Here is a 25,775-nt window from a genome sequence, read left to right as displayed (position 1 = left end):
CTCACGCCCCTGGGATCTTCCAAACTCTTCTGCTCACTTTGCAGGCCGAGCCATGCTCCTGGTCTCCCAGTGTGGAGTTTTACCTCTGCGTGCCTAGAGAGTCTCCCTCTTCTCGGGCTCCTGCCTTAGCCAAACCCCGCTGCCTCAGCTCCCCTGACGCCTCCCGGCTGCCGGGGCGGAGGCAGGGCCAGCGGCGGAACCGCCCCCAACCGCCTCCCAGGCCGGGCTAGCGGGCGGGTTGCTTGGGTGCCTCCACCTCCTCTTCCTAAAGCGGCGAGGCGCAGACGAGCGGCATCACTCGAGCCCAGGTCCCAGCCACTGCCACACACAGCGCCCTGCGTTCAGGAAGAGGAGCGACTGAGGAGGCGGCGGTCCCAGCAGCGGGCGGGCGCCAGAAAGGTAGACTGAGTCCGGGAGAGCCGCGAGGTGAACCGCCCACCTCTCAACCTGCGGCTGGCCAGAGCAACCCAGTAACCCCACTTGTGTGTGTTCTTCCAGGCCCGGATCGAAAAGCTTCTGAGGGCCGCCGAGCTACCCCTGGAGGAGGAGCCTGCTGAGCCCAAGGAGCCACCGCCACCGAGGCAGTGCGGAGGGAGCAGCGGTCGCCTTCATGGCCCACTCATCGGTGGCTGTCCAAGTGCCCGGGATGCAGGTGAGCTAGCCGAGGCCTCCTCGGTCGCCCACGTGACTTCTCCGGAACCCCTCGCGCGCCCCGCTCTGGGTACCAGCAAGGAGGGGCGGTTCCAGGGCTCCCCTGAAGGGTGAGCCGGCCACCCTGTGGCCAGGTGACCTGCAAGTAGGGCTCGGAGTTTCCTGGAGTCTGTGACTCCTGTAGCTCGTGTTCCGAGCGGTAGGCAGGAAGGGACTGGGGCGCGCGGCTAGATGGGGCTTGCGCGCGTGGGGCGGTCACGGGGGGGTGCGTAATAAAAATAGACACCTGCGCCTGCTGAGCACTGCCAAGTTGGGGACCAGGACAGGGGGACTTAACTTGGAAGAGATGGATATGTCTTGGAAATCGTGGAATGAACGCCAGTCTGCCCCTGACAACATACACACAAGTTCTGGCGGAAGCAGCAGAGGGGGTGGAGGTGGCATTGATTAAACTCTTCCTCCGTGCGCAGGGCGAGGTGACTTCTTTTTCCCCTTTAGAACTGCTTCTAAAGGGCAAAGTTCTAGCTCGCTCCCCCACCTGGCCCATCTGGTAGTGACAGAAGAGATGCAGGGTCCTGCTGACCTCCCACCACCCCTTTTCCCATAAGATCCACACATTGGTTAAGAGAAGCTTTTTGTTCAGGACAGGGACTACTAAACAGGACCCAAGTTCTTAATCAAGTTCTAAACTGCACCGTCCTCCCTGACTGTATTTTCATTTTATTAAAGAAAAGCCATGTGGAGAGCCTTTTTTTTTATGTCGTTACATTTTTAATTGACTGCGTTTCACACTATCTGCTAAATTTTATCCAAATCTAACTTTTAAAAACATTCACATTTTAGTTTTTCCTTTGCTAGGTACCTTAACAAGCCAATTCCGGAACAGGTCAGAGGCTCAGAACACCAAAGCCCGCATCCCACATGGTCTAAAAATGTAAAAACAAACTTTTATCAAGGGAACAAAAAATGTCGAGAATACAGTACATAGTTTCTGTTTCTAGTGGAAAAAGATCAAAGCCCTGTAGATTGTGCTCTCAATTTACTTATGGACTCATGGAGTTCATCTTTGCCTTTCGCCATTGCTCTCATTTTAGATGTGATCACAGAAGTGATATTTTAACCCTTCTCCCCCCAGAGTCATTCCTGGCTCTTCCTGAGGGCCAGGGCCAGGCCTTTGAAGCTGGGTTTAGGGCAAGTCTAGGTTAAGCCCCCAAGAAGTCCGTATATATTTAACAAAAAAAAAAATTAGAGACTGGAGAAAGAAATATGAAATAAGAAATAGCTAAGAGTTTTTTTTTAAGGTTAGTGTGTTTAGGCTTTGCAAAGTGTCTCAGACTCCCCCCCCCCCCGCACTCTCCCTGCTCCATCCCTGCCTCCCCACTCCCTGTCCCAAGCCCCATTCATTCAGTTTTCCCTTTGAATCTAGAGAATTGGAAGTTTGCAACACTGACTGCAGTTTCACTCAGTTTGGTCTGAAAAAAAGTGAAAATTTCCCACCGAGCTCTCCTTTCAGTCAGCTGAGGGTCCCCAAGCTCCTGTCTCCTTTGTGTGTGCACGCGTGCCTGCATGTGGTGCTTCTGCCTTGCCTCCTGCTGGGTTGTCCAGTTCGTGATTCTGGGGAACTGTGTGTGCTGAGGAGAAAATAGTTTCTGGTCTTTATTTCATTTGTCTTGACTTGATTTGCTTTCTATGGCCTAGGAACTGTTTGCTGTTCAGTATTTCCTATTGCTGTTCCCTGCTTTGTTATTGGAGTTGGCTATTCTTGAATATTTCAAACTTAATTAAGTTAGCTTAGACTGTGAATCATAGATTTTAAGTTTAAAAATTTGCTTTTCGTTTTATGCCCTCCAAAAGTTGTGATTATGTTGTCAAACTTAATTTGAGTGGAGCAAACATGTCAAGTATTAACAGAGAAAGATGACTCTGTCATTCGCTCCATTTTAAAGTAATTTCATGAAGAAGGAGTGAATGACAAAATTTCCATTTTCTTTCTACATATAGTTCTTAAGCAGTTGGTGCATCACAACTTTTTCCATAGTTGAAAATGTGCATTATCCTAAAAATAAATTCAGTGGCATGCAGTGTGGCTCTTGAGCCTAGATTTCTTTTATATTTTGCAAAAATATTGCACATGAGCTGTAGAAATACATGATGAGCAAGTAAAATTCTCCTGCAGTTGTATCAGAATTAGGAGCAACTTTTGGGTTTTAAAGCAGTAAGAAAACTTGAATAAGCCATGTGTTCTTGAAATTAATTTGTAGTGTAGAATATACACCAATCGGGGAAAGTGTAACTATAATTTTTTGACAGTTTATTTTATGACTTATGAAACTCACCAAAAAAAGATTTTTCCAGGAATAAAAACAAAATTACTTTATCCGCAATGTTTTGCTCCCTCCGAGGACAGACATGAAGTAGAAGCTGAGCTACCTGTTCTATCACTTAAGACCTTAACATTCCTGACTTTCAAACAAAGAAATTTCTGTTGCCACTAGTTTAAAATAGAACAGAAACTTAGAGTGAAGAAAGAAAACCTAGGATTTAGTCCAATTCAAACTCTTTATGAATTTGTTACTCAGACTAATATTGTTGATATTTCTTAATATTGTGGTAATGAACATTTTTGCCTTATTACACTAAATGTCGAGAGTATGACATTTTTGGACTTAATTTGTGTTTACTTCTTTGGTATATAGCTAAAGGAATGTTCCAGGAGCTGAACTCTTGAACAATCTTTAAAATACATGTGAAAAAAATAAACCAATAAACTTATTTCTTTCCACCAAAATATTTACTCTTTAATGATTTAAAACCTGTTTTTTCTTCTCTGTTTCAGTCATAAAAATGCATAAAAGTTTAAGATATTTCCTCTTAAAACTTGTATTAGTTTTTGTGAAGACAGGTGTTTTAAATTGATTTTTGTATTTTTCATAAAGTTTACATGACAAAGTAAAGGTAATTATACTAAGAGTACTAAGTGATATATGTTAAGCTTTATGCTGCCTCTCCTTAAAGACTTTTAAAGTTCTTGCTAAGAAATTTTAAACTTTGCTTTTGTATATCTTTAAATATGATCAAAGTGGCAAAATTGCACAATGTTTGTTATTTGAGATATGAGTGAAAATAACATTTTAGAATTAATGAAGACTATTGAAGACTTTTAACTAAGTGGTAGACTATATTGCCTTGCCTCGATAAGCCTAGAAATCGGCTCTGAGAAAGATATGTCATAAAAGTATTAAAAATCTTGTTGGGTTGTTAAAGCTCGCATTGAAATATTAAATAATGTCAATTTTACAAACGTACTGTAAGTACAATGGAAGTTTCTGACTAGAAGAGTTAAAGGCTTCAAGTAGATATGCTGATCCCAAAGTACTGTGTGTATCTGTATTTGGGAGGTTATTTCCAAGCAGGAAAATGCCCTGAACCAAGGACTATGTGGATATGTAGGAAAGTCTATCCATCATTTGGAAGCATATATGTAGTCGGAGAGTGAGACAAAATCATTTGGGCCATAATGAAGAATTCTCTAGAGAAATAATAGGAGTTAAGATCAAAAAGCTTGATCCAGTCTAGATTAGAGTGGCCTTTGAAAGTTAGGAAATGATTTTGAGGTTTAAACTATCCTTTAAACATTTCTGAGTAAAGTTTACTCAGTGAACAAAGTTATATATAAGAAGCAACAACTCAGTATTGGATGAATACATGAACCAGAGATTTAAGATAGTTCAATTTACAGAGGCTATTGTGTTATTATTGTTGTTGTTGTTATTTGTACCGGGGATCAAATTTAGGACCTTGCATTTGCAAAGCAAGTTCTTATGGTGCTGAGTTATTTCCCCAGCCCTACAGGAACTATTTTAGTGGTACGAGCATAGCTAGCGATGCAGTGGACAATACTTTGACACCATAGGCCTAGTTCTATGAAGAAAGCAAAACTACCAGACTTAATAATTAGCTAGTTACAGAAGAAGGAATCAAAGTCTTTGTGGTATTGCCTATGGTAAACTGGGAGAATCGAGAATTTGCAGAAAATTGGAATGTAATGAGGAAAACCCAAAAGACTGGGAAGATTGTGATTTGTGTTTTACACCTTTGAAGTTTGAGGGAATGTAGGGATGGCACAGTAAAAATCTCCAACAAATTGTCGGAGATATAGACCAGAACCTTTAGCCAATCATCAGATACTTATTGAGTATGTACTACTATATATGTGAGGCATTTTACTTGAAAATGAAGGACAAGAAGGGAGAGTCATAATACCAGAAAAATATGCAGAGGTGAGGGTGCTCATGAGATAGGAAAAACAGGTTTTAGAAGAGGAAGGTACGCGGAGCATGCCTGTAATCTGAGCACTAGGGAAGCTGAGACAGTAAACTGCAGTCTAGATTAAGCTATATAGTGAGTTCAAGGCCAGCTTGAACTACATAACCAGACCCTGCCTTTAAATACATACATACACACATACACGAAATGTGACTTTTTGTTATTGTTGCGGAACCAGGGATTGAACTCAGGCCCTTGTGCTTGCCAGGCAAGCGCTTATTCTGCTGAGCCATCTCCCCGGCCCTTGGAAATACAGCTTTAAGATGCATGGAAGGATGTGAAAATGTGTCAAGATAAAGAGGGAGCTAACTGGGGAGAATACTAACTGTCAATGAGAAACCTCAAGTGGAGAAGGAACTCTTTTTTAGTACCAGAATACTCCAATATGGACTTCTCAACTCCCTCACACCTTCCTAAGGGACAACTGTGATTTGCAGTTTCAGGTGGAAAGCATAACCTTGAATTGCTGGACTCAAAGCACTGCCCCTGTTGTTGTTTGGTTGATGCAGAGGTGTTGAATATGCTAATAATAATGGCCTAAAACCAGATGGAACAAAGTAATTCAAGCCAAGTATTAGCATGGAAAGGTGGGTGGTTTGAAACTAGGGCCTGGGGGCTGTAGGGAAGCATAAACAGGAATTGGTACGGTAGAATTTGTGTTTGCAACAATAATGAGGCCGGCCCTTCAGACCAAAGGTGCATCATGTACCTCTTCTGCTTGAGTCATAGAAAATGAGAGAATATAATTTAGCTGATCCGAGGAGCCATTGAACATTGTGATGCCATATTTTCTATTTTCCCTTTCATTTATTTAGTGACCTTGAGCAAATTATCTACAAAATTGGAAATAATAAATGCTGCATTTCCTCTGACTCAATGAGAGGTTATTTTGATGAATTAACTATCATCTGTGGAGTGTATTTTGAGCTCCTTTATAAAAGGTGTTACGGTGTCTATGGATAGCTCATCCTGCAAAACAATGCTAGGCTAATCGCACAAAATACTGTTATTATCTCATCTCTTTCTTGCTTGGTAACCCACATTTTTGTATTGAAACTTTATCACAATTCCCCCTCTCCTCAGTTATGTCCCAAACCCTCTGCCTAGCTTTCCACACTTCCTGTGATTTGGCTACTTTCTACAGAGCTACACTTAGTTCTCACTATTTCCCAACAAGAAATCCCTTTTGCTCTAACTTGCCAGTCATAATTGATTATCACTGCTTAGCAAGAGTCTACCTGATTTTGAAGGTAATCATCTTACTTTCTCCATAAACCTTCTCTGAAAGTTTCAGGCTGTATAAATCTCTTTGTTTCTAGGCATTTATTATATCTATTGTTGGCAGCAGACAACAGATAGAATACACTATTGAATTATATATGCCTTAGATTTTGTACATATACACTATACAAATTTCCAACATTAGATTATAAATTTCTTAAAGGCAGGAACCATATATTTTAGTACCATTTATCCCATTACATAGGAATTATATGTGGGTGTGTTTGGTTAGTAAATGTATTGTAGATGACTTTTCTAACTTTTAAAAGATTTTCTTCAGATATGTTGTGTTATGCTTAAATTCTGCAGGTCCAGAAGGTTAAATGAAGTGTGTACAGTATAGACTCTATTTGTGAAGTAGTCAAGTGTCCAAACATTGGGGTTCTCATTCCCTGTTTTTCAAGACTTTTGAGGAAAGCCAGCTTCATTTCTTTCTTAATAAGAAGGGCTAGTTTCAGATAAATTGGGAGAAACAGACTCTTCTGGCTTCATCTCTTTTCTTTTTCTCCTTCCTCCCAGTTGTACTCTCCTTTGGGCCCTCCAGGTCCCCTGCTGATTAGGATCTACTTATCTGTTGATCCTTCTCTCTGACCTACCCCTCCCTCCTAAGCAAATGAATTTTTCAAATTTCTTTATTTTCCTGTCCCAGCCATCATATTAGAGTAGGATGATTTCATCTGTATTAAGATGCTTTTTTATCAATAGCTGAGTGTTCAAACTCTCCCGGTGATATTCACATTTTATAGGGAATAATGCCTTAACGAAATGGCAATCTAATAGCATTTCAGAAATCATGATAATAGTTTATGACCCACTGCTATCTTCTGAAAGGTTGGTAATTTAACTGGCTTTATTTGTTGCTAAAAGTGGAGTTAGAAGAAAAAAATTAATGCTATTCTTAGACATGCTGCAACAAATTCTTTGCATTTCTCATACTAGGATTCAAAAGATCTCCACCAAAGGCACATATAAAATGTTTCCTGAGGAATGCCATGACATAACCCTTTTTTTTTCTTTAATTTTAGGGAAGTGTCTACAGGGTGTTCAGGGTGTTACTACTAGATTGGCCTCGTAGTGATTCACCTGTTTACAGCCTCCCAACTACTGGGGTTATGAGCATGTGCCTCCATGCCCAGTCTCACTCGAAGTCTCAGCACGTCCCGGGGGTGGATTGAACCCCTGGCACCTGCAGGTGCTTTAATCCACTAAACTATTTGGCTGGCCCAAAACTTTTTGTTTTGTCTTTTTTTTTTTTTTTTTTTTTTTTTTTGCGGTACCAGGATTGAACTCAAGACCCTGCGCTTGCCAGGCAGGCACTTTTTCTACTGAGCTATCTCCCTGGCCCTGAAATAACTCTTTAAAAGCAAAAATCTATGAAATACACACAACTAAAATTTTCACCCCCATCTTAGATACATTCTTTACTTGATCACCTGGTATTTTAGACTATGGTGCATATGATAAGGACCACATTTTAGAATTAATGTTCATCCAAGTCAAATATTTATCAAAGATATTAACTAATTCCTCTCAGCAACCTTATGAAATAGAAAGAGTGATTGTGTAGGAAAATGCCTTCCAATTGGATTTATATATAAGACTATCAGCAGATTGCTAGCCGACTCTATGACCCTCATGGTTGTCTCTGTGCCAGACTACTAATGTCTCAGACAAATTCCTGACGTGCATGTGCAGGGACACAAAGAAACCTATGTACGAAGCAGATCCTGTCCTTCTCTATTTCTGTCCCCACTCTGTTGCTTATCAAAGGTACTATACTGGGTAAAACTACAGGGTACTACTGAGAATTCATCCTTTTCTGGACTTGTTTCAGAATTCCTCTAACAGCAGCTTCCTGGCCTTCCTTTTCCTTCTTTTATCATAAGATCATGGATTAGAACAATTCCTACCCCTACGATTTCAGATTAGCCATTAATAAGGCATAGTTTTGGACATACTGAAAAAAAAAACAGAAAAAAAATTTGTTTTATACTTCTTGAGCCTCAAAGTAAACCAAATTATAGGAGGCTTAGGGCCACCGAGATAGCTCAGTGGACTAAACTCCTCCTTAAGAAAGCACGGGGACCGGGGTTCAATCCCTAACATCACATGCTGCACTGTTCTCGCCCCTGGGGTGTGCTGAGCTTCCAGATGAGACCAGGCGTGGTGGCACACAACCATAATCCCAGCGCTGGGGAGGTTAAAACATAAGCAAATCTGATCTCGGTAGTGAGACCCTGTACCATATACATTAAACAAACAAAATTATAGGAGGCTTACCTGAAAGAGTTGAAGATATTCTAATTAACTTTTTAAAAATGTCCCATTTCTCCCCTTTTGATCAGTAACTTCCAAAATACATTGTTGAGAAACCCAAGGCATCCTGTTTTTGCATTTTTCTCAAAAATTGTTTATAGAAGCCAGGATGGTGGCACATACCTGTAGTTCCAGTGCTCAGGAGGAGGCTGAGGCAGGTGATCCCCGCATGATAGAGGCTAGCTTGGGCTGCACAGTAAGTTCAAGGTCAGTCTGAACTACATAGCAAGACCCTGGCTCAAAAACAAAAAACAAAATATGCTCACAGAAAAACTGTCAACTTTTTTGTCGCTCTTACAACATATTATGTGGTGGTGATATGTTTTCCTCTCTCCTGTTTACTTTTTAAAATGTATTTGGTACAAGGTCTAGCTACGCAGCTCAGACTCATAGTGATCCCCTGTTTTTAGCCTCCCCAGCACTGGGATTACAGGTGTGCACCACCACACCTGGTCTCTTACCAGCTCAGTGCGCTCAGGAGTGGGGCCTGCCGTGGTACAGCATGTGGTTCCAGGTATCAAACCCTGGTCTCTGCACTTGCTAAGCAGGTGCTTAGTCTTCTGAGCTGTCTTGCCAGCCCTTCTGTTCACTTTTAAAGAAAAACTGGGGGTGGGATGTCTGTAAAGCCCTATTAAGTTAAAATACAAAGGACCAAAATAAGTTGGGTTCAAATCAACCATCACTTTTTTTTTCAGTTTGTTTGTTATACACTAATAGGGTGCCTAGTCAAAGAATAACAGTTGCTCTGAATTATAGAAACAGCTTTCCAGTATCAACTTAATAAAATTTCACTAGATTTGAAATGCATAGCATGCTAGATGTGGTAGGACATTTCTAAGCATAGTGGAGAATTATTCTACCAGGTTTCAGTAGTGCCTGGTAACATAATCTTAGGAGTGAATTTTTCACAGGTGGAGGAAATGCTTGAAGGACATCTAGAAGCACTCACATTTTTCTTTGAAAATGCACGTTTGACCTGCTGTGTTAGTGCCTTTTCCTATCCATCCTTCCTCTTAAACCTTTTCATTAAACCATTGGCTCTGGGACATATCATTTTACAATATACATATTAAGCTAGGCTTAACTGTTTGATGAAGTCTAGAATAAATAATAGAGCAGGAGCAGATGGGGAGAATGGGCAGCACATATAATCAGGTGGGGTGTAAATTGTTTCTATTGCAGGAAAACTTGGAGTACCTGAGCCAATAGGAACTATTAAGTCAGAAGTTCTTCCCAGGCTGGCCAGATAACTCAGCAGATTAAAGCGCTTGCTTAGGTGGAATCCAGGGCATTTAGTGCCTGCCCCGCCCCCAGGGCGTGCTGAGAAAGTGATAGAGACTGGACATGGTAGCGTGCAACGTTTGGGAGGCTGAATACAGGAGGAATACTATGAGTCCGATCTATGCAGTGAGACCCTGTAGACCCTGTCCTAAATACAAAAAAAAAAAAAAAAAGGAGGAGAAGGAGAAGGAGAAGGAGAAGGAGAAGGAGAAGGAGAAGGAGAAGGAGAAGGAGAAGGAGAAGTTCAAGTTCTTTACAAAGCCTCGGTCTCATTATTGCTGCCCACTAGAGCTGGGAAAGTTTCTAGACTCCCTGTTCTCAATTTCCTGCTACCTGCCTTAACTTTAACCATAGCACAAAGGAAAACAATCAGGAGAGCATGCACACATGCTACTAAGTACAGTGCTAGAAAATAGAACTTTGACCTCTTGTAGTTAAAGAGATCCTAGTCAGTGTGGCAGGCAGCCTTAGGAAAGGAAGTATATTTCAAATGAATGCTTTCCAATGCTATTGACTCTATGGCAAGCATACTGAGCAAATTTATTAGGTAGGGTTCTGTTTGCTTCCCTAGTTTTAGTTTAAATCTTATTTTTATTTTATTTTTGAGACAGGGTCTTACTGTGCAGTTTGGGCTGGCTGTGTGCTCACTTTTTGTAGCCCATAGGCTGCTCTCCAACTCGCAGTGATCCTCTTGATTGAACCTCCCAAGTCCTGGAATTACAGGGGTGCACTGCCACACCGGTTTAGTTGAACTCTTTTATTTGAATTTAGCTCCAAACCTTCATATGTGCTTGTTGGTAAATGATTGTATGTTGGGCTATCCCAAGTTGGAAGACATTTAATGCTTTTGCTACTAAGCCTTCATGAAACAACTGAGCGATTTTTTTCTATAATTTTATTGAGAAACAAATAGCAATGAGACAGTTTCAAAGCAAATTGATAGGACAGTTTCAATAATTAACACATTGCATACATTCTTCCTAGTGCTTAATTGCTGTACAAGATGCGGACATGATATCCTATTTACAAACACCATTAGAACAAATCACTCTATTCATTAAGAGAATGCAACTATATATATGTCCTAACCATTTGGAATACACAGATACAAAATGGACATCATCTGTATCCCCTTTTTCTTTTTGTTAAGTTCCGTTATTGAATATTATAGGTGTGTAAACTCAGCAAAATATTCTAAAAGAGTCCAGTAATCCATAATAATATTGAGTCTTCCGCTTCACTGGCAATATCATAAATTGTTGACCTGAGTCCCCTATAGCTCAACATAACAGCATGGCTTTACTTCTTATATTTCGTTTTTATCCTTTTCTGCTGGATGGTTAAGACCAAGGTAAAGCAGGACCTGTGCAACAAGAGTTGTAGCTTTTGCAACTGAGCAAATTTTAGCCTAAAAAATTCTTATCAAAGTTTAGAAGATTTTGAGTAGGGCATAAGATTTGATGCCTATCTTTTAGAAAACAAAATTTATACTACAATCTTTGAACTCACTAATGCTTATTCTACAACTAAAGTTACTAGACCCATGTTTAGAAATCTTAGTGTGGAGCAAGAATGATGTAGACTGCTACGGAAATATCACAGGAAAGTTGGACTTCCGAGGAAGCTACCAATTATAAACTTCCTTGATGCGAGGGCCTTGTGTTTGTCAATGCACACCCTTGCTTCTAGGTAGGGTGGCCATCAACAGTTCATTGAAAAAGGGGGGAAGACAAACAGGAGAAAAAAGACAGAAGGCACACTGCAGGTTCTTTCTATTTGACAAGTTTGCGGTTAGTGCCTATTGGCAGGAGCTATGATTTGACCAGGCTGCGGAAGAGAGTGAATTTGCTAGAGAGAGACATTAATTCTGTGTTCAGTTGGTAGTGAGTTTTTCAGCAAGATAGTGGAATGACAGAAACAATGCTGTTTGTTTGTTTGTTTGTTTTGGAAGATTTTAGAAGGCTAGAAAAACTCGGACTGGGTTGGAGATAGACAAAGGTTAGATAGAGGTTTTAGCTGGTAACATTTGATCCAGGGTAGTGCTGGTCAAATTTGAACCTGGGTAAGAGCCACCTGGAGCTCTTGTGGAAATGCAGACCCTATCCCCAGAGTATCTAATTGTACAAGTCTGAGGTAGAGCCTGGGAGTGTGAACACCTAACGGTTTGCAAGCTGCTTGTCTGGTTTGAAGACCAATTTGAGCACCTCTCAGAGAAGACTTAAGCAGACCTTGAGGACTAATTGAATATGAGAAAGGAGATATGGGAAGGGAGGGTAAAGAGTCAGATAGAAGTTCAGTTTCAAAAATGTTGAATTTGAAGAGCTAGCTACACGCTCAAAAAGAAGCAATTAGGATTGTGTTTGTTCAGGAGAGTAGAGGAAAACTGAGTCCTTTGTGGGTATAGGTAGTAGATGAAATTGTGAGAGATGGAAATAATAAGATTTCCAATTATCCATCGAAGAAGCTGAATTCCACTTAATTTCAAATTTTACAGTTTTCAAATCTTTCACCCATGGCTTCTGTCTACCTTGATTGAGATATATTTGCAATTTAGACAACAAATGCCTATTCTTTTTATTATGTATTTGTCATTGGCCAATGTGTATAGTGAACTACTTCAGTTTTTATTTATTGGTTTAATATTTTAATATTGTTACATATATTTGGATAAAACTCTTAGATGACTGGGGCTGGGGAGATGGCTCAGTGGAATAAGCGCTTCCCTGGCAAGCGCAAGGGCATGAGTTCAATCCCCAGTTCCACAAAAGAAAAAACAAAAAAAGACAACTCTTAGATGACAGACTTTGTTTAAAATTCTGATATTGTGTTTAGTTTGGTTAAGTGTTTTCTGTAGTACACAACTTAGTAAATGCTTTTTATCTCCAAATGTAAATGCCTACTAAGAACATGAATTCTATTTATGTATACAGTGACAAAAATGCAGCTTGACTAAAATAAGTAAAATGTCAGTGTCAGAAATGCTAATAAGTGACAGCATTTCCCCAAGTTAGAGATTTTCTAAACTTTTTCAATCTTCACATCTTACTGAGTTTTTCTTAGTATTCAAAGTCTCTTCCCCCTGTTATTGTCCTCCATCACACATCCACTACCCACATCCCCCAAATCAAGCAAACTGGAATAAGTGCATTTTGGCTACTATTATATATAAAACCTATATTCACAATTATGACATTCCAAAGGGAACTTTGGGTTCCTTATGTAAATTCGTGGACAGGAGAGAAAGTTAATTCTGAATCATTAAAGAAATATCCAGCTGCCGCGTAAATGGCCTCTCTGCTTTCTAAAATATTCCCTATACCTGTTAGATTAATATATTAGTATTTGCCAGCTGGTACCTTGTGGGAAAACTTAGTTTAGTTCAAACAAAGGATTAGAAATGAAAATAGGAGATGCAAATATTTAATGAGTTTGCCAACACCAAACAATGTGTGTGAAACTGATTACCCACCTGATTCCCCAGCCTTGTACCTAGATCAGTTTTTAATTTCTGAAATGAACATAACCACCAAAAATGAATCCATGCCTGAGGATTAAACACTTGCCATCAATGAAGATCAAGAGCATGTACTGAAATGTCCTCTTAGAATTATTTTAAACCATGTTTAATTATTATTGGAACAACTTACTAGTTGACTTCCCCCACCTTTAGATAGCAAAATTTAAATGTGAAAAGTCGTATGTGTTTACCTTATACCTCACACTTTCCTGGTAGTGTTCTCTTTTCGTGTATTCTAACTCATATAAGTGGTAGATTAAGTTTTTGCTGTTCAAAAGGATGTATAGATGGATAGGTGGACGAATGTTGGTATGGGTGCTGTGTTGTGCTTCACCAGAAGTTTATTTTACATCTGAAAACACTTATCTTTTCCCAAAACTCTGGCTCCACATTTGCAGCTGTACCAGTTGTAGGCAAAACTGTTCTCAAAAAGAAAAAATATGTATTGTCAAAATAAAAATGAATAAAGCAGTGGATGTTCACTAAGTTGCAGAAGCAGAAAAAACATAACTTTCTATTGTTATTTAAGCAGGTCTTCATATAAAAAGGAAGTCAGTAATTTTGCTGTGAAATTATATATTCAGTAAAGCTGATACTCATGGGGCTGCTAAATATTTTCATTGCATGAAAAAATAGAATAAATATGTCAAATTCTTCACCTCATTTTAAATATTTAAGGCAAACGTGTATATATCCCTATAACTACAGCTTAATTAAGGTTATCAGAGTTTTTTACACATTGCACATTCATTGTAACACATGTTGCACTTTTATCCTGGCTACTTCTTTCTGCCTTTGATATTTAAACTCCTGTTATTCTTAAAGAAATTGAACTTGGTAGTCTATTCCATACAGAGAGCAGATCATGGGAAATGACTTTTAATGAAATTCAATACTAGTGTTAAGCAGTTTTAGTGATTTAGAATTGAACTGAACATTGCATAGGTTTACATTTATCACAATTTCCGATTCTCTGCCTAATTTCTCTCCTGCAACAGTCTCATACAATCACTAACAAAAGAACTGCCATTGGTAAATATAAATCTGTTTACCTGTTAGTAAAATCAGTGATATTGGACAGGATATAAATGACTTCTAGTTAACTGAAACTTGTCATCGTTGTCTAAACTATTATGTTGCAGCTCAATTTGTAATAGGTACTTCAAACTATAGATTCTGAGGTGATAGGGAATGGAAGGGGCCAGGCATCAGAGCTTGTTTCACTGACAAACAAAATCTTGTATCCAGAGAGCTGCTTTTTTTCTTTTGAACTATTTATCTCTATGAAAAATGGTGCCTGTCACTGAAAGATCTTTTTTATTCTGTTACATGCTTCCCAAAGGGCACATACAATGAAAAGGTGGGACTCAACTAGTTAAATAATGAATCAATTTTGAGGTTTTAGCATAAGTGACACCTCCATGGTCGTCTTTTTGGACTGTGATTTCTGGTAATAGCAAGTGGGAAAAAAAAAAAAAGAAACTATTACCGCTGTTGCTATGGATCTTCTATCTGCTGAGGTTCAGGCATCGTTTTTGGAGGCTGCGATGTAAACCCTGCTTAGGGAAGGTAGAATTTCCTGGTACCACAGGATTACTGCTGCCTCTGAGCAAACAGAAAATGTAGGTGAGGGAAAAGGTATTGGACTCTGGAAGAACAGAAAGACAGTAATTCCAACGAAAGGAAAAGTAGTCTTTTGCTTTAAAGATTAAGAATTCTGTATTTTTTTAGAATGGGAAATTTCTCTACTTTCTGCAGAGAGGAGAAAAAGGTAACAGAAAAAGAAATTGGGGAGGTAATAGTAATTCATTTCTTTGTTGTTGCTTTTGACTTCTGTGATGAAAGTTACATTTGCATAATTAATTTGTTATGGCAAGAAAATGTAAAGAATCTTTTTGGTTGGGAAAAAGCCTGTGAACAATCAGGGAAGAGGGGATGGTTATTTCAGCTGCTTTTTTATTTAAGATATGCAGGTTTGGTGCTATGTGTATTTGATTCAACAAATTGTTTCTAGACAACTGAAGTCATTTTGGGTGGCCTTTTCTTCCCCTCTGTAGCTGACGGAGTACTTTTTATTAACAAGGAAAATGCCAGAATATGCTTTGGATTTTATTTGGCTAATTGGAACTGCTGTTTTGTGGGGAGGGAAGGCAAAACAGGAGATTAACTTTCAAATGACTAGATCTAACTTCATTGTTATTTTCCAGTAGGCTCTGGCATTAAAGGTCTCCCTTGAGGAAAATAGTTCTTCGGAGCATTTCAGGAGCAAATAGATCTCAGGTTTACTTTAAAATAGGTTTATCTAATGAGTTTTTAGCACTGTTTGATTTATGTTTTGGCTAAGAGTTCTAAGTGCTCGTAGTCCAATTACTTTTTCTAAGAAAACTTACAGATACTAAATACTGTGTTGTTTGCTTTACTGATTTTAAATTTTCAGGCGTTAAAAGATATATATGCCTGCTTACTTTGAGGGAAAAAAAGGAAAACAGAACAAAACCACCGATTTCTTCTGGGGGCTGCAGCCCTCTTTAACTTGTAGGATAGAGATGACTCTCTCTGGTTGTCCATCTACATGCCTGGGTTCTGGGCCAGTCTGCGTAACGAGAAGCATTTTAATTGGATTACTCTGTGTATAGTTTTTGACAGCAGTGTGTCATGAAATTATGGTGTAAAGGGCGATCCTGATTGAGACATAAGGCACAGTTTTAGGCTTTTTAAAACGACTCTTTTAACTGAAAAAAAGTGATATGCTCGTTGTGAAAGAATATCCTTATTTAATATGCCCAAATGTTCCCAAAGCTTAAGTATTTAATCCCCTATGACAGAGTTCTAAGTCATTGCTCCCTGGGAACTAAGATGAAGAATACACTGTATTCTGTCCCTCTGTACTGTGAAATAATGCCTGCAAATATTTCTTGTAATGTAAAGTGAGGGGATTGCATAGGTGGTCTGTAAAATGCTTTGGAGCTCGTAGTAAAGAATTAGGACTTGGTTATTATTTGCAAAAGTAAGACATACATAACTATTTGTATATCAAAGGGGTTGAGTGCCTGTTCCACACAAATTTTTAATTAGATGAAGCAATAAATGTGCTATTACTTATTGACTATGCATAATTTTCTACTAAGATGTATTAAGACTATAGTGTGTGCCTTATGCTTCAGACAAGAGGCAAGTTTGTGAAGTTTTGGCTTTTTTTTATTATCCCTTGAAATAAATTTGAATGCTTATACTTTTGAAAGTAACAGTCTCCACCACCCTGTTTAGTACTGTTTTTGGAGCTTTATTACTCTAATGCATCTTTTCCAATCGAGCTTCTTCATGTGAACCATAAAACCAGGAAAATGATGTGAGTTGTTCTTTTCTAACTCTCCTAATAAGGTGATATAACTAAGACCCGTTTGAGGTGCATTAGAGAGCAGATCATTTATTTCATACAGTGGATTCCTTGCGGCAGCAGTTAGCAAGGCAAAACAAGGACTCAGTTCTGCTTGATGACTGTTTGTATGTGACCTGTCAGAATGCGTGTGTACGTTTGTACTTGTGTGCATGCGTGTGTGTGCACACACATGTGTGTTTCACTTTTTAGATTAATGGTTCTAAAAGAAGAATACGTGCCATTCAGAGTCTGCAGACTCTATTCAATTCACAAATCATAGAATATTTATTTTCTGGCACTTTACTGAGAAGTTTGCGAACTAGTACCCTAAGACCTTACTCTCCACTGAGATTTGCCAATCCAAAAGACAGTTTTAGTAATTTCACTGAGATTGGGACATATTATGAAAATAGAAGTTTTTCTCTTTCATGGAGCAATGAATCTGCATACTGGTCCTATTATTCTAGTAATAAAATCAAGGAAAGAACCCTGATTGTAATAAATGTATAGAGATATTTTTGGTTGTTTTCTAAAGATAAATTTTAACCACTGAATTAGATAAAAATTGAATTGGTAATGCTGATGAATGATGCACACTGTGCATGTGTTTTCGTCTGGTTGCGTTTTAATATTTTTCTTAGTTTCTAGAGAAAGAAAAGTGGATATGTTTCGCAAAGGAATTTCCAGAAGGGAAAGAGCGAACATTAATTGCTTTTATCAGTATTTCAAATTAAACAGCCATATCTATTAGAGGAGGGAAATGAATAGTGAGTACTAAGTGTCAGATATAATCACATTTGTTTCCTCCTTGTACTGAATAAGTGTCTTCATCCTACAATTAACATCTCAGGTACCCCGTCAGCAGCAAGAAGAATAATACTTAATCAAAAAATGCATTAAAATTATTAGATCATAGCATGCAGAATAATCAGGCTCTATCAAATGCCACTTAACTACTTGATTTAGTGGGGGAGGTGCCAGCAGCCATAAAACATGTATTGGTAAATGACAAAATTATCAGCAGAAGAACCAAGCAGCAGGCATTATTTATACCTTGCTTCTGATTTCCCTTCTCTCCGTGTTTAGTTAATCATGAAGTTTTATCAGCGGCTGTTCCCCAGAACGTGTCAGAAATCATGCCTTATTTTATCATGCCATTCTGGCCTTTGTCACTAAGTAGACTCGGGGCTGTGCGAAGACATGATGGAGTTACCTGAAACGCAGCATTTATTTTATCACTCATCTGCTGAAAGCTGTCAGTGCCTCCCTAGCAGCTGGACCAGAAATTCTGAGGAAAGATGGGGCAAGCCAGAGTGCAGCGACTGTCAGGACAGGGCACTGCTGTGGAGCTGAGCTGGCTTCAAGGCTGGGTATGAAGAAGGGAAAGAGAAGGAGGGCAAGAAATTAGTCAAGGCAAGAAATGAAAAAGGAAGTTCTATAGTTGTAGTTTTCAAAATGCTTTTTAAGTCCTTTTGGGGTGGTCTGCAGGGAATGTTTGAGTGAAGGGTACTTTCTCTCTGGTTGGGACAGAAAACGATAGGGCACAAGTCAGCTCAAGTTGTAGATCGCAGGTCTTTTTGGGAAGGCACTGCTCAAAGCATTTTAATTACTTTGACTTACTCCTCAAGCTTGTTTTGGTGACAGCAAGTCAGGAACTAATTAAGGAACTTTGTCATTGTCTCCATCCTGAGGTTATTTATTTGTCATTGCCCACTTCACCTCCCAACCCAGCTAGAAATCACTTATTAAAAAATCCAAAAAGATAAGTATTTTATAAGTGTTACATCCAGTTCTAAAACCATCCCATCCTGCTCCTTAAATGTTCTAAATAAACTTTATAGATTTTTTTTTGAAGGAAAAAATCAGGTTTCATATATGTATGCAAATGTGCTACTAGAATTTGATTATCCTAATTGAAGAATTACTACTTTGGCAAGTTGATTGCAAAATAGACAGGGAGTATAAATTTCAACCAGCAAAATAGTTTGTATTTATATTGGTATATATTTGTCATGTCTGTCTAGAAAACGTGAAAATTGCTTTGGTTATAATATTTGTTAAAATTAAAGATTTAACTCTTACAGCAAATACCTCATAACTCAGGAGCATTTCTTCCTTTATTTGGACATTTAATTTGACAGATGTTTAAATTGCACTTTGGTCATATGTACAGATTGCAGCAATGTGGGCATAGATCAGTGGGTGTAAAAACTGATGGACCTGTACCTGGGGGGAGGGAGATTAGGCTATTCGTACGTAATGCTTTTGAGTAGGAGAACAATGCAATAGGGGGTGGGCTGGAGACAAGTTTGTAAAATTTCTGTTCAAAACATTTTGGAGAACTTTCAGAAGAAATTAATTTACAATAAAAGTCGAATTTTTCTAAGTCACAATTCTTCAGGAAAATATAAATATTATCGTACATGGAGCTTTAAAAATGAATGGCATTCCTTATGCAAAGGAAAGAAGAATAATAAAATCATCATTAAGGATGCAGAAATTCAGCCAACCTCCCTCTTGTTGATGTAAGCTGCCTTTTCATGCAAGTTGCCAGCATCGTATTCGCAGCGCAGCGCTAATGTTTCTGCTCATTTGTAGCAATTCTTCTCAGCTCCGGTGTTCAGGCATAACTGCTTTACATAAACACAAGCACCATATCACTTATTTTCTGAGTGCGTTTTTATTTACTGATGTGCTGCAAATCTTTTTTCAGAGGTTATAAGATAACAATAAGCATTTTCATGGCCGTACACACATATGTATACGTCAACATACACTCTGATGATGTTTTTCACTTTGCGGAAATATAAAACAGATTGTTGAATGTATTAGAGAGCATGCTTTCAGCACAATCTCTCTCAGCATCATTTTTAGTGCTTGCCAAGATGAAAATCATTTGCTGTTGACACCATCATGTTACCAGTATCATTTTCTTGTGATCACAGGATGTTAAAGCCTGCAGGACCCGAGAGATAATTTTCTGGAGTCCTGAGATTCTATTGGGTAACTCCTTGCAAACACTCTTTGATTAAATTCATTCAGAGTATAGATTTGATTAAAGAGGAAAATGTTGGAGGAAAATTATTCTATAGCCACTTTCTCATTAAGAATGAAAAGGTAAGTCTATGTAAAATTCCACTTTTTCAATCAGTGTTAATTTTCTAAAAGAACTCATGGTGTTAATAATTTAGTGCTGTGCTTACAAGCTTCAAACCTATTGATTTTAATTGGAGTTCTGCATCTAAAAGGAAGATAGGCAGTGAGGAAATCAATTTTGTTTTAATCCAATGCATTTTAATAAGTGTGCTAAAGATTCACCGTAACATTACCCATGATAGTTCGATATTTGCTCTAACAGTCACTGACTTAGATTCTAACCAAAGGTGCCTATTTCTGAAAGTACTAGAATGACATCCTTTTGTTTTACCTCTTCCAGGGATAACATAAATGAGGCTCTTACTGTCCATCACTTTAAAGTGCCCTGTGTGGGTTTGATTAAATAATGGCCTGAATAAATTAGGATACCTGTTTTATCATTTGTATGTTAACAGAATCTTGTCTCCCTTTCATTGTATGGCCTTGTTCCCCTTTCCAAATGAATATTTTATAGTTAGGGCTTATTATCAATCCAGGCGCTCTCTCTCTCTCTCTTTCTCTCTCTCTCTCTCTCTCTCTCTCTCTCTCTCTCTCTCTCTACACACACACACACACACACACACACACACACATATATATATATATATATATATATATATATATATATATTTATCCTGCCTACTCAGTAATAGTTCCTGTAATTTTAACATTATTTTTCATGGTTAAACCTGACCCTGGTTGAATCGTACGTTTCTATGTGTGTGTCTAGCTCAATTAAATTAAAAGGGGTGTGCAAAAGTGATACTGCGTCTTGTGGCCTTTGGAGGCTACTGATCTTGACTATAAACTCCAAGACAACTCCAGGGCATGCCGTAGTCACGAGTTAGCAGCTGTGCTTTCAGTAGCTGATCGGCAGATACGCCTGATATGCGTCCTTGTGTGTGTGGTTCCTACCAGTTCTTTTTTCAAATTGTTTTTTGCTACCAGTTCTTCTTTGTGTGTACAGCTTCATATTATCTCAAGAACTGCTGTTTTGCAACCTAATCAACTCTCCCATTGAAATAAGAAACTCAAACTTTTGGAAAACTTTTATTATGTTAATCACATATGAGAATATGGATTAGTGCAAAATTTCATACCCATTCTAATATCCTTTCACTTATTGAATGTAATGTCCCCTGTAGGAAAAGTCAAAAATCAAATTGCAAATTAAAGGATACCCCTGGGCCAAAGAAATTTTCTGTAGCAAGTTCCCAGGTAAACACCCTGCAAGCCATGGCAGGTTATAGTGTATAAAATACTGTAAAGGGCACTGTGAGTGTCCCTGGTACCCAGCATTCTTCTTAATGAAGTTACTATTGAAAACAGGACCATTATGGCAATGAAAGGTAGTGTGAGCTTAGTAAAATGTGTACTGTACTGGGCTTAGGTAAAGGGTAATGGGAGTCCGAGGATGAAGCAATGAATCCCTAGGGGATTGGGAAGATGGTTTGTGTGTTTGTTTTTTTTTTATCAGTTTAAAGGCTGAAGGGATATACTGAAATGGAGAAAGAAAAGCAGGATATTGTAGATTGAGAAAATGGCTCCAGTCAAAAGCCCAAAGATAAGGAAATAGAGTCATTCCCTGGTGGAGCATTGCATTTAAATTTGTGTACTGAGGCTATTACCTCCTGAAGTTTTGGGCTTGAGATATACAAAAATACTCCTGGAATTTTCCCTATGGGCACTTTGTTTTGTTGACTCTTTAAGCTGTGCTCATGGTTGAGTGTAACTATGTTACCTTCTGAATACTTTCTGGATGAGCATATTTCACAATTAGAGGAAGACTAATAGGACCTTCAGTCTTGTACCTGTTCTGCTCCTAGCTCTGCTCTACTCCCTTAGGGACCATCTGTCTTGCATAATAGGATGTGGCCAGAGTGAGGAGACCCAAAGTGTCTGGAGACTGACTCACTTTACCACTCTGTGTCGGTCCTGGTTTTCTGGGCTCACTTCACAACTTCAGAGTTGTGTCTTGAATGCAATTTACTAGCGATTTTGATTTTTGTACTGGCAAAACAGGACTGGATATACTTTTCACCTCGGCCACTGTGTGCTGTGATAGAACTGGTTGTGTGGTAGGTATGAGTTCATCCTCTAGCTTATGGTTCAAAACTGGTGTTGGTGACTGCAAGTGAAAAAGGGGGCAGTCCAAGGGGGCTGGCTTCTGAAATTGCTCAGATTCATACAGCTTCAGAACAGCAAAGAATTTAAAGATCATCCAGTCTACTGCTCTCCCTCATTACACAGATGGGGAAGCTAATGTTTAATTGCTGATTTCTTATAATTTCCAGGCTAGGCAAAATGAAGCCAATTTTGCCTGACCTCTCTGTTCTCTCTTCCTCCTCGATACTTAAAGGAGCCAGACAGCCTTTTTCTTATGGAATAGCTGAAACGACAGAGAGAAATGAGCTCAACGATGCAATGGAAGTACATCCAGCATGTATTATGATAATAACTTTACCTTTTGGTTTATTGAGAGAAGCATGTGATCCTCTGCAGGATTGTTTAAGCATCTAATTAAAAGGTTTTAAGAAAACATAATAAGATCTTATAGTTAGTCCAAACTTAGTTATTTCCTTTTACTTAAATGGTCTTAGATCCAGGGGTGCTTTATCTGGTTGAACAACATAATCTGCCATTTCAACTCTCACTTAAAATAACAGGAATGTAACGACCTTCATACCCAGGAAATATAGCTAATAAAAATGCTGCATATTATGAAATTGTTTCCCGCCTGAGGATTTCTAACACTGTGAAAGTGTGGTTAAATTTATTCTCCATGCTGCATGATATCTCTTTAGAAAAATGTGGTGTACAGTAAAGTGACAATAGAATCAAAGAAATGTCTCGTTCTTCTTTACCTCAGTATGAACTGAAGCATCTTACAAACATATGCAAAGAACTGTGTTCTTCACATCGCAGAATGTGTCCTCCTTGCTTCACTGTAAAGAGAAAATGGAAGTTAAGAGGCACAGGACACTCTTATCCCTTGAGGAGGAGGAATTATGATGAAGGAACATTATCAATTATTCTTTTGTTCTTAAGATGAAGTAGACTCAAAATTACTAATCAAGAGAAACTCCTCAAACTGCTGTGCTATTCTTGCAGCTATGTCAAAATCTTTTGTAATAAATGTAATGAAGTTACCCTTTACTAAAATATTTGCAGTCTTAGTATTCTTCCTAATGAGATGCATTTAAAAATAGGAATAATAAAATAAAGGGAGATGAATAAGTACTTATAAATTTAATCTTCTTTCTGCTTTATGAACACATTTTTCTTATTGCTATGTACAATATTGCTGAAAGTTTAAATGGTTGCCTTCAGAGTACCAAACAACACTGTGAAACCTTTGACTTCATGTTTTGCCATTAAGGTAAAGGGTTGTCGCGCTGGCCTCATTCATCTCAGAATGGCCTTTCTGGTGAGTGGCTAATGAAAGGGTCCCAAGTGTGTGTTATTGGCATGGTCTCTGATGACCACATGCAAACCCATGGTTGTTACAGCTGCATTGCTGACTACATTTCGTTCATCTCATTACACACATGTAAAATGTGACAGTTTGACTGCTACTTTATGCTACAATGGCAAGTTATATTAACCTTTGAGAGAGACAAAAATGTGAGTACATTATAAAAATAAGTAAACTAAAAACAAGTCCGCATCTTGTACAGCAATTAACCACTAAGAAGAATATATGCAGTGTATTATTTGTTGAAACTGTACTTCCGATTTGATTTGAAACTGTCTCATTGCTATCTGTTTATCAATAAAACTTTGAAAAAAAATAAATAAATAAAACATTTTCTTTTATACTAGGCCAGGGAGATAGCTGAGTAGAATAAGTGCTTCCCTGGCAAGCGCAAGGGCCTGAGTTCAATCCCTGGTTCGAAAAAAAAAAAAAAGTATTTTCTTTTATACTATTAGTTACATATTTTGAGCACTTCCAAACATGGAATTATGAATTTACACAAATGACCACCTAATGGAATATCTGCTCTCAGGCCATGTACGTCATGTCTAATTTGAAACATATACAGACATGCTTAGTTTTTATATTCATTATTATTCTGTCATATGCAACATACTGTATTTTGCTCCAGAGATATAGATCATGGAGGTCTCTTAAGGATTTCATATAATTGTATCACATATTTATTATATGAATATGAGGTTGTGAAAAGTAGAGAGATACTCTGTTATCATCACATTCTTGTAGAATTTTAAAAAATTATGAGGAATTTGTTTTATTCTTATTATTAAGAGTATGAGTATTCATGTTTGCTTGAACAATTCTAGTCTACATAAAGCCTATCACAAAAGTAACAACTGGTGTTAAATGTTATTTTTATTCTTAGAAAAATTTATTGATTTTTTTAATGAATAAAACTGAAAATATTAGTATTAAAGGTTACTGAAATCTAAAACTTTCTGACAGTGTTGGAATTGGAACAGTTGGCTTCCTCATGTTGGATTCCATTGCAATTGTGCCTCCCATCCTGAACAGCCTGGCCAGTTACAGCACATTACTGACTTGGGAAAAATGGACTACATATAGTAACCTTGACAAAGAGTCAAGATGATATACAGAAAATCTTTAAGATTTTGATGTGAAATATGTGGTGGTACAGGGATCAGTCAATTTCATATTGATTCAAAAATTATCTGAAATTATATTATTTAGGCCAACATCTCCCTTACATTCATGCCACACTCCACACTGGGACACCACTAAGTACCTCAGCCCTTGGTAACCACTGTTCTACTCTCCAGTTCTAGGAGATCAACTTTTTTTGATTCCACATATGAACAACAGCATACAGTACTTGTGCTCCTGTCTTTAGCTTGTTTCACTTGACACAGTGTCCTCCAGGTTCTTCCGTGTTTTGACAAATGATTGGGCAAAGATACAAAATTTTAGTTAAACTGCAGGAACAATTTCAAGATCTCTATTGTATCATATGATGACTACAGTTGCCAACAATAGGAGCCAGGGAGATGGTTCAGTGGAATAAGCGCTTGCCTGGCAAGTGCAGGGGCCTGAGTTCAATCCCTGATTCCGCCAAAAAAAATAAATAAATAAATAGAGTTACCAACAACATATTTTAGTCTTAAAACCTTCTAAGTGAGGGGCCAGGGAAATGGCTCAGTACAATAAGCGCTTGCCTCGCAACTACAAAGTTCAATCCCCAGTTCCACCAAGAAAAAAGTCTCAATATGAGTTTGGGGGGGAGCCAGGGAGATGGCTCAGTGGAATAAGTGCTTCCCTGGCAAGCTCAAGGGCCTGAGTTCAATCCCTGGTCCCACCAAAAAAGAAAAAAGAAAAAATTCTAAGTGAATAGAAGTTATGTGTTTGATGATTATGTGAGGTAACAAATATGTCAGTTACCTAGATTTAATTATTCTGAAATATATGTTCTTCAACAGGAAAAACATTTGGAGTTTTACCAATCAGTTTTTAAAAATAAAAGAAATCTATCACTGGGAGAATGAGAAAGTCTGATTTAAACTGTTTCAAATTTTTCAACTTAAATGTTGAGATGTTACCAAATAAACATTAGACAGTATGTCATAGGTCTGTGATGGAAATAATTTTTGTTTTATAGCAAAACGAGCATAGTTTAAGTTTACAAATAAATAGTTTAAGTTTACAAATAATCTCACTCACTCAAGCTGTAGTGAGTGAATGTTAAACATGTAATAAGAGTCAGGAAATATAGACCTTACTACTAATTAAACTAGTTTGCTACTAGTTAATTGTGTTACATAATTGAACAGTATATAACCCTTTCTAGGTTACAGTTTTCTCTGATAGAGAAAGCACATTAATTGACTGACCTTATCAGACCCAAAAGCTACAACTCTTATTACATAAGTCTTGCTTTA

The 25,775-nt window shown here is 38.3% G+C and overlaps 1 protein-coding gene across 1 annotated transcript in view; it reads left to right on the top strand.

The window, feature by feature from the left end:
• Nucleotides 1–236: 236 nt before the first annotated feature.
• Nucleotides 237–25,775, top strand: part of Stk26 (serine/threonine kinase 26) — a 67,783-nt gene continuing 42,244 nt past the window's right edge. Inside the window, exons 1-2 of the mRNA XM_004634493.2 lie at nucleotides 237–399; nucleotides 499–652. Of these exons, the coding sequence (XP_004634550.1) occupies nucleotides 611–652 (42 nt within the window). The 5' untranslated portion in view covers nucleotides 237–399; nucleotides 499–610. The remainder of the gene's footprint in view (nucleotides 400–498; nucleotides 653–25,775) is intronic.

Source organism: Octodon degus, unplaced genomic scaffold (assembly GCF_000260255.1).
Source record: "Octodon degus isolate 3935 unplaced genomic scaffold, OctDeg1.0 scaffold00063, whole genome shotgun sequence".
Taxonomy (NCBI): Eukaryota; Metazoa; Chordata; class Mammalia; order Rodentia; family Octodontidae; genus Octodon; species Octodon degus.
Note: the sequence above shows the minus strand (reverse complement) of the source record. Positions and strands in the feature narration are given on the sequence as shown.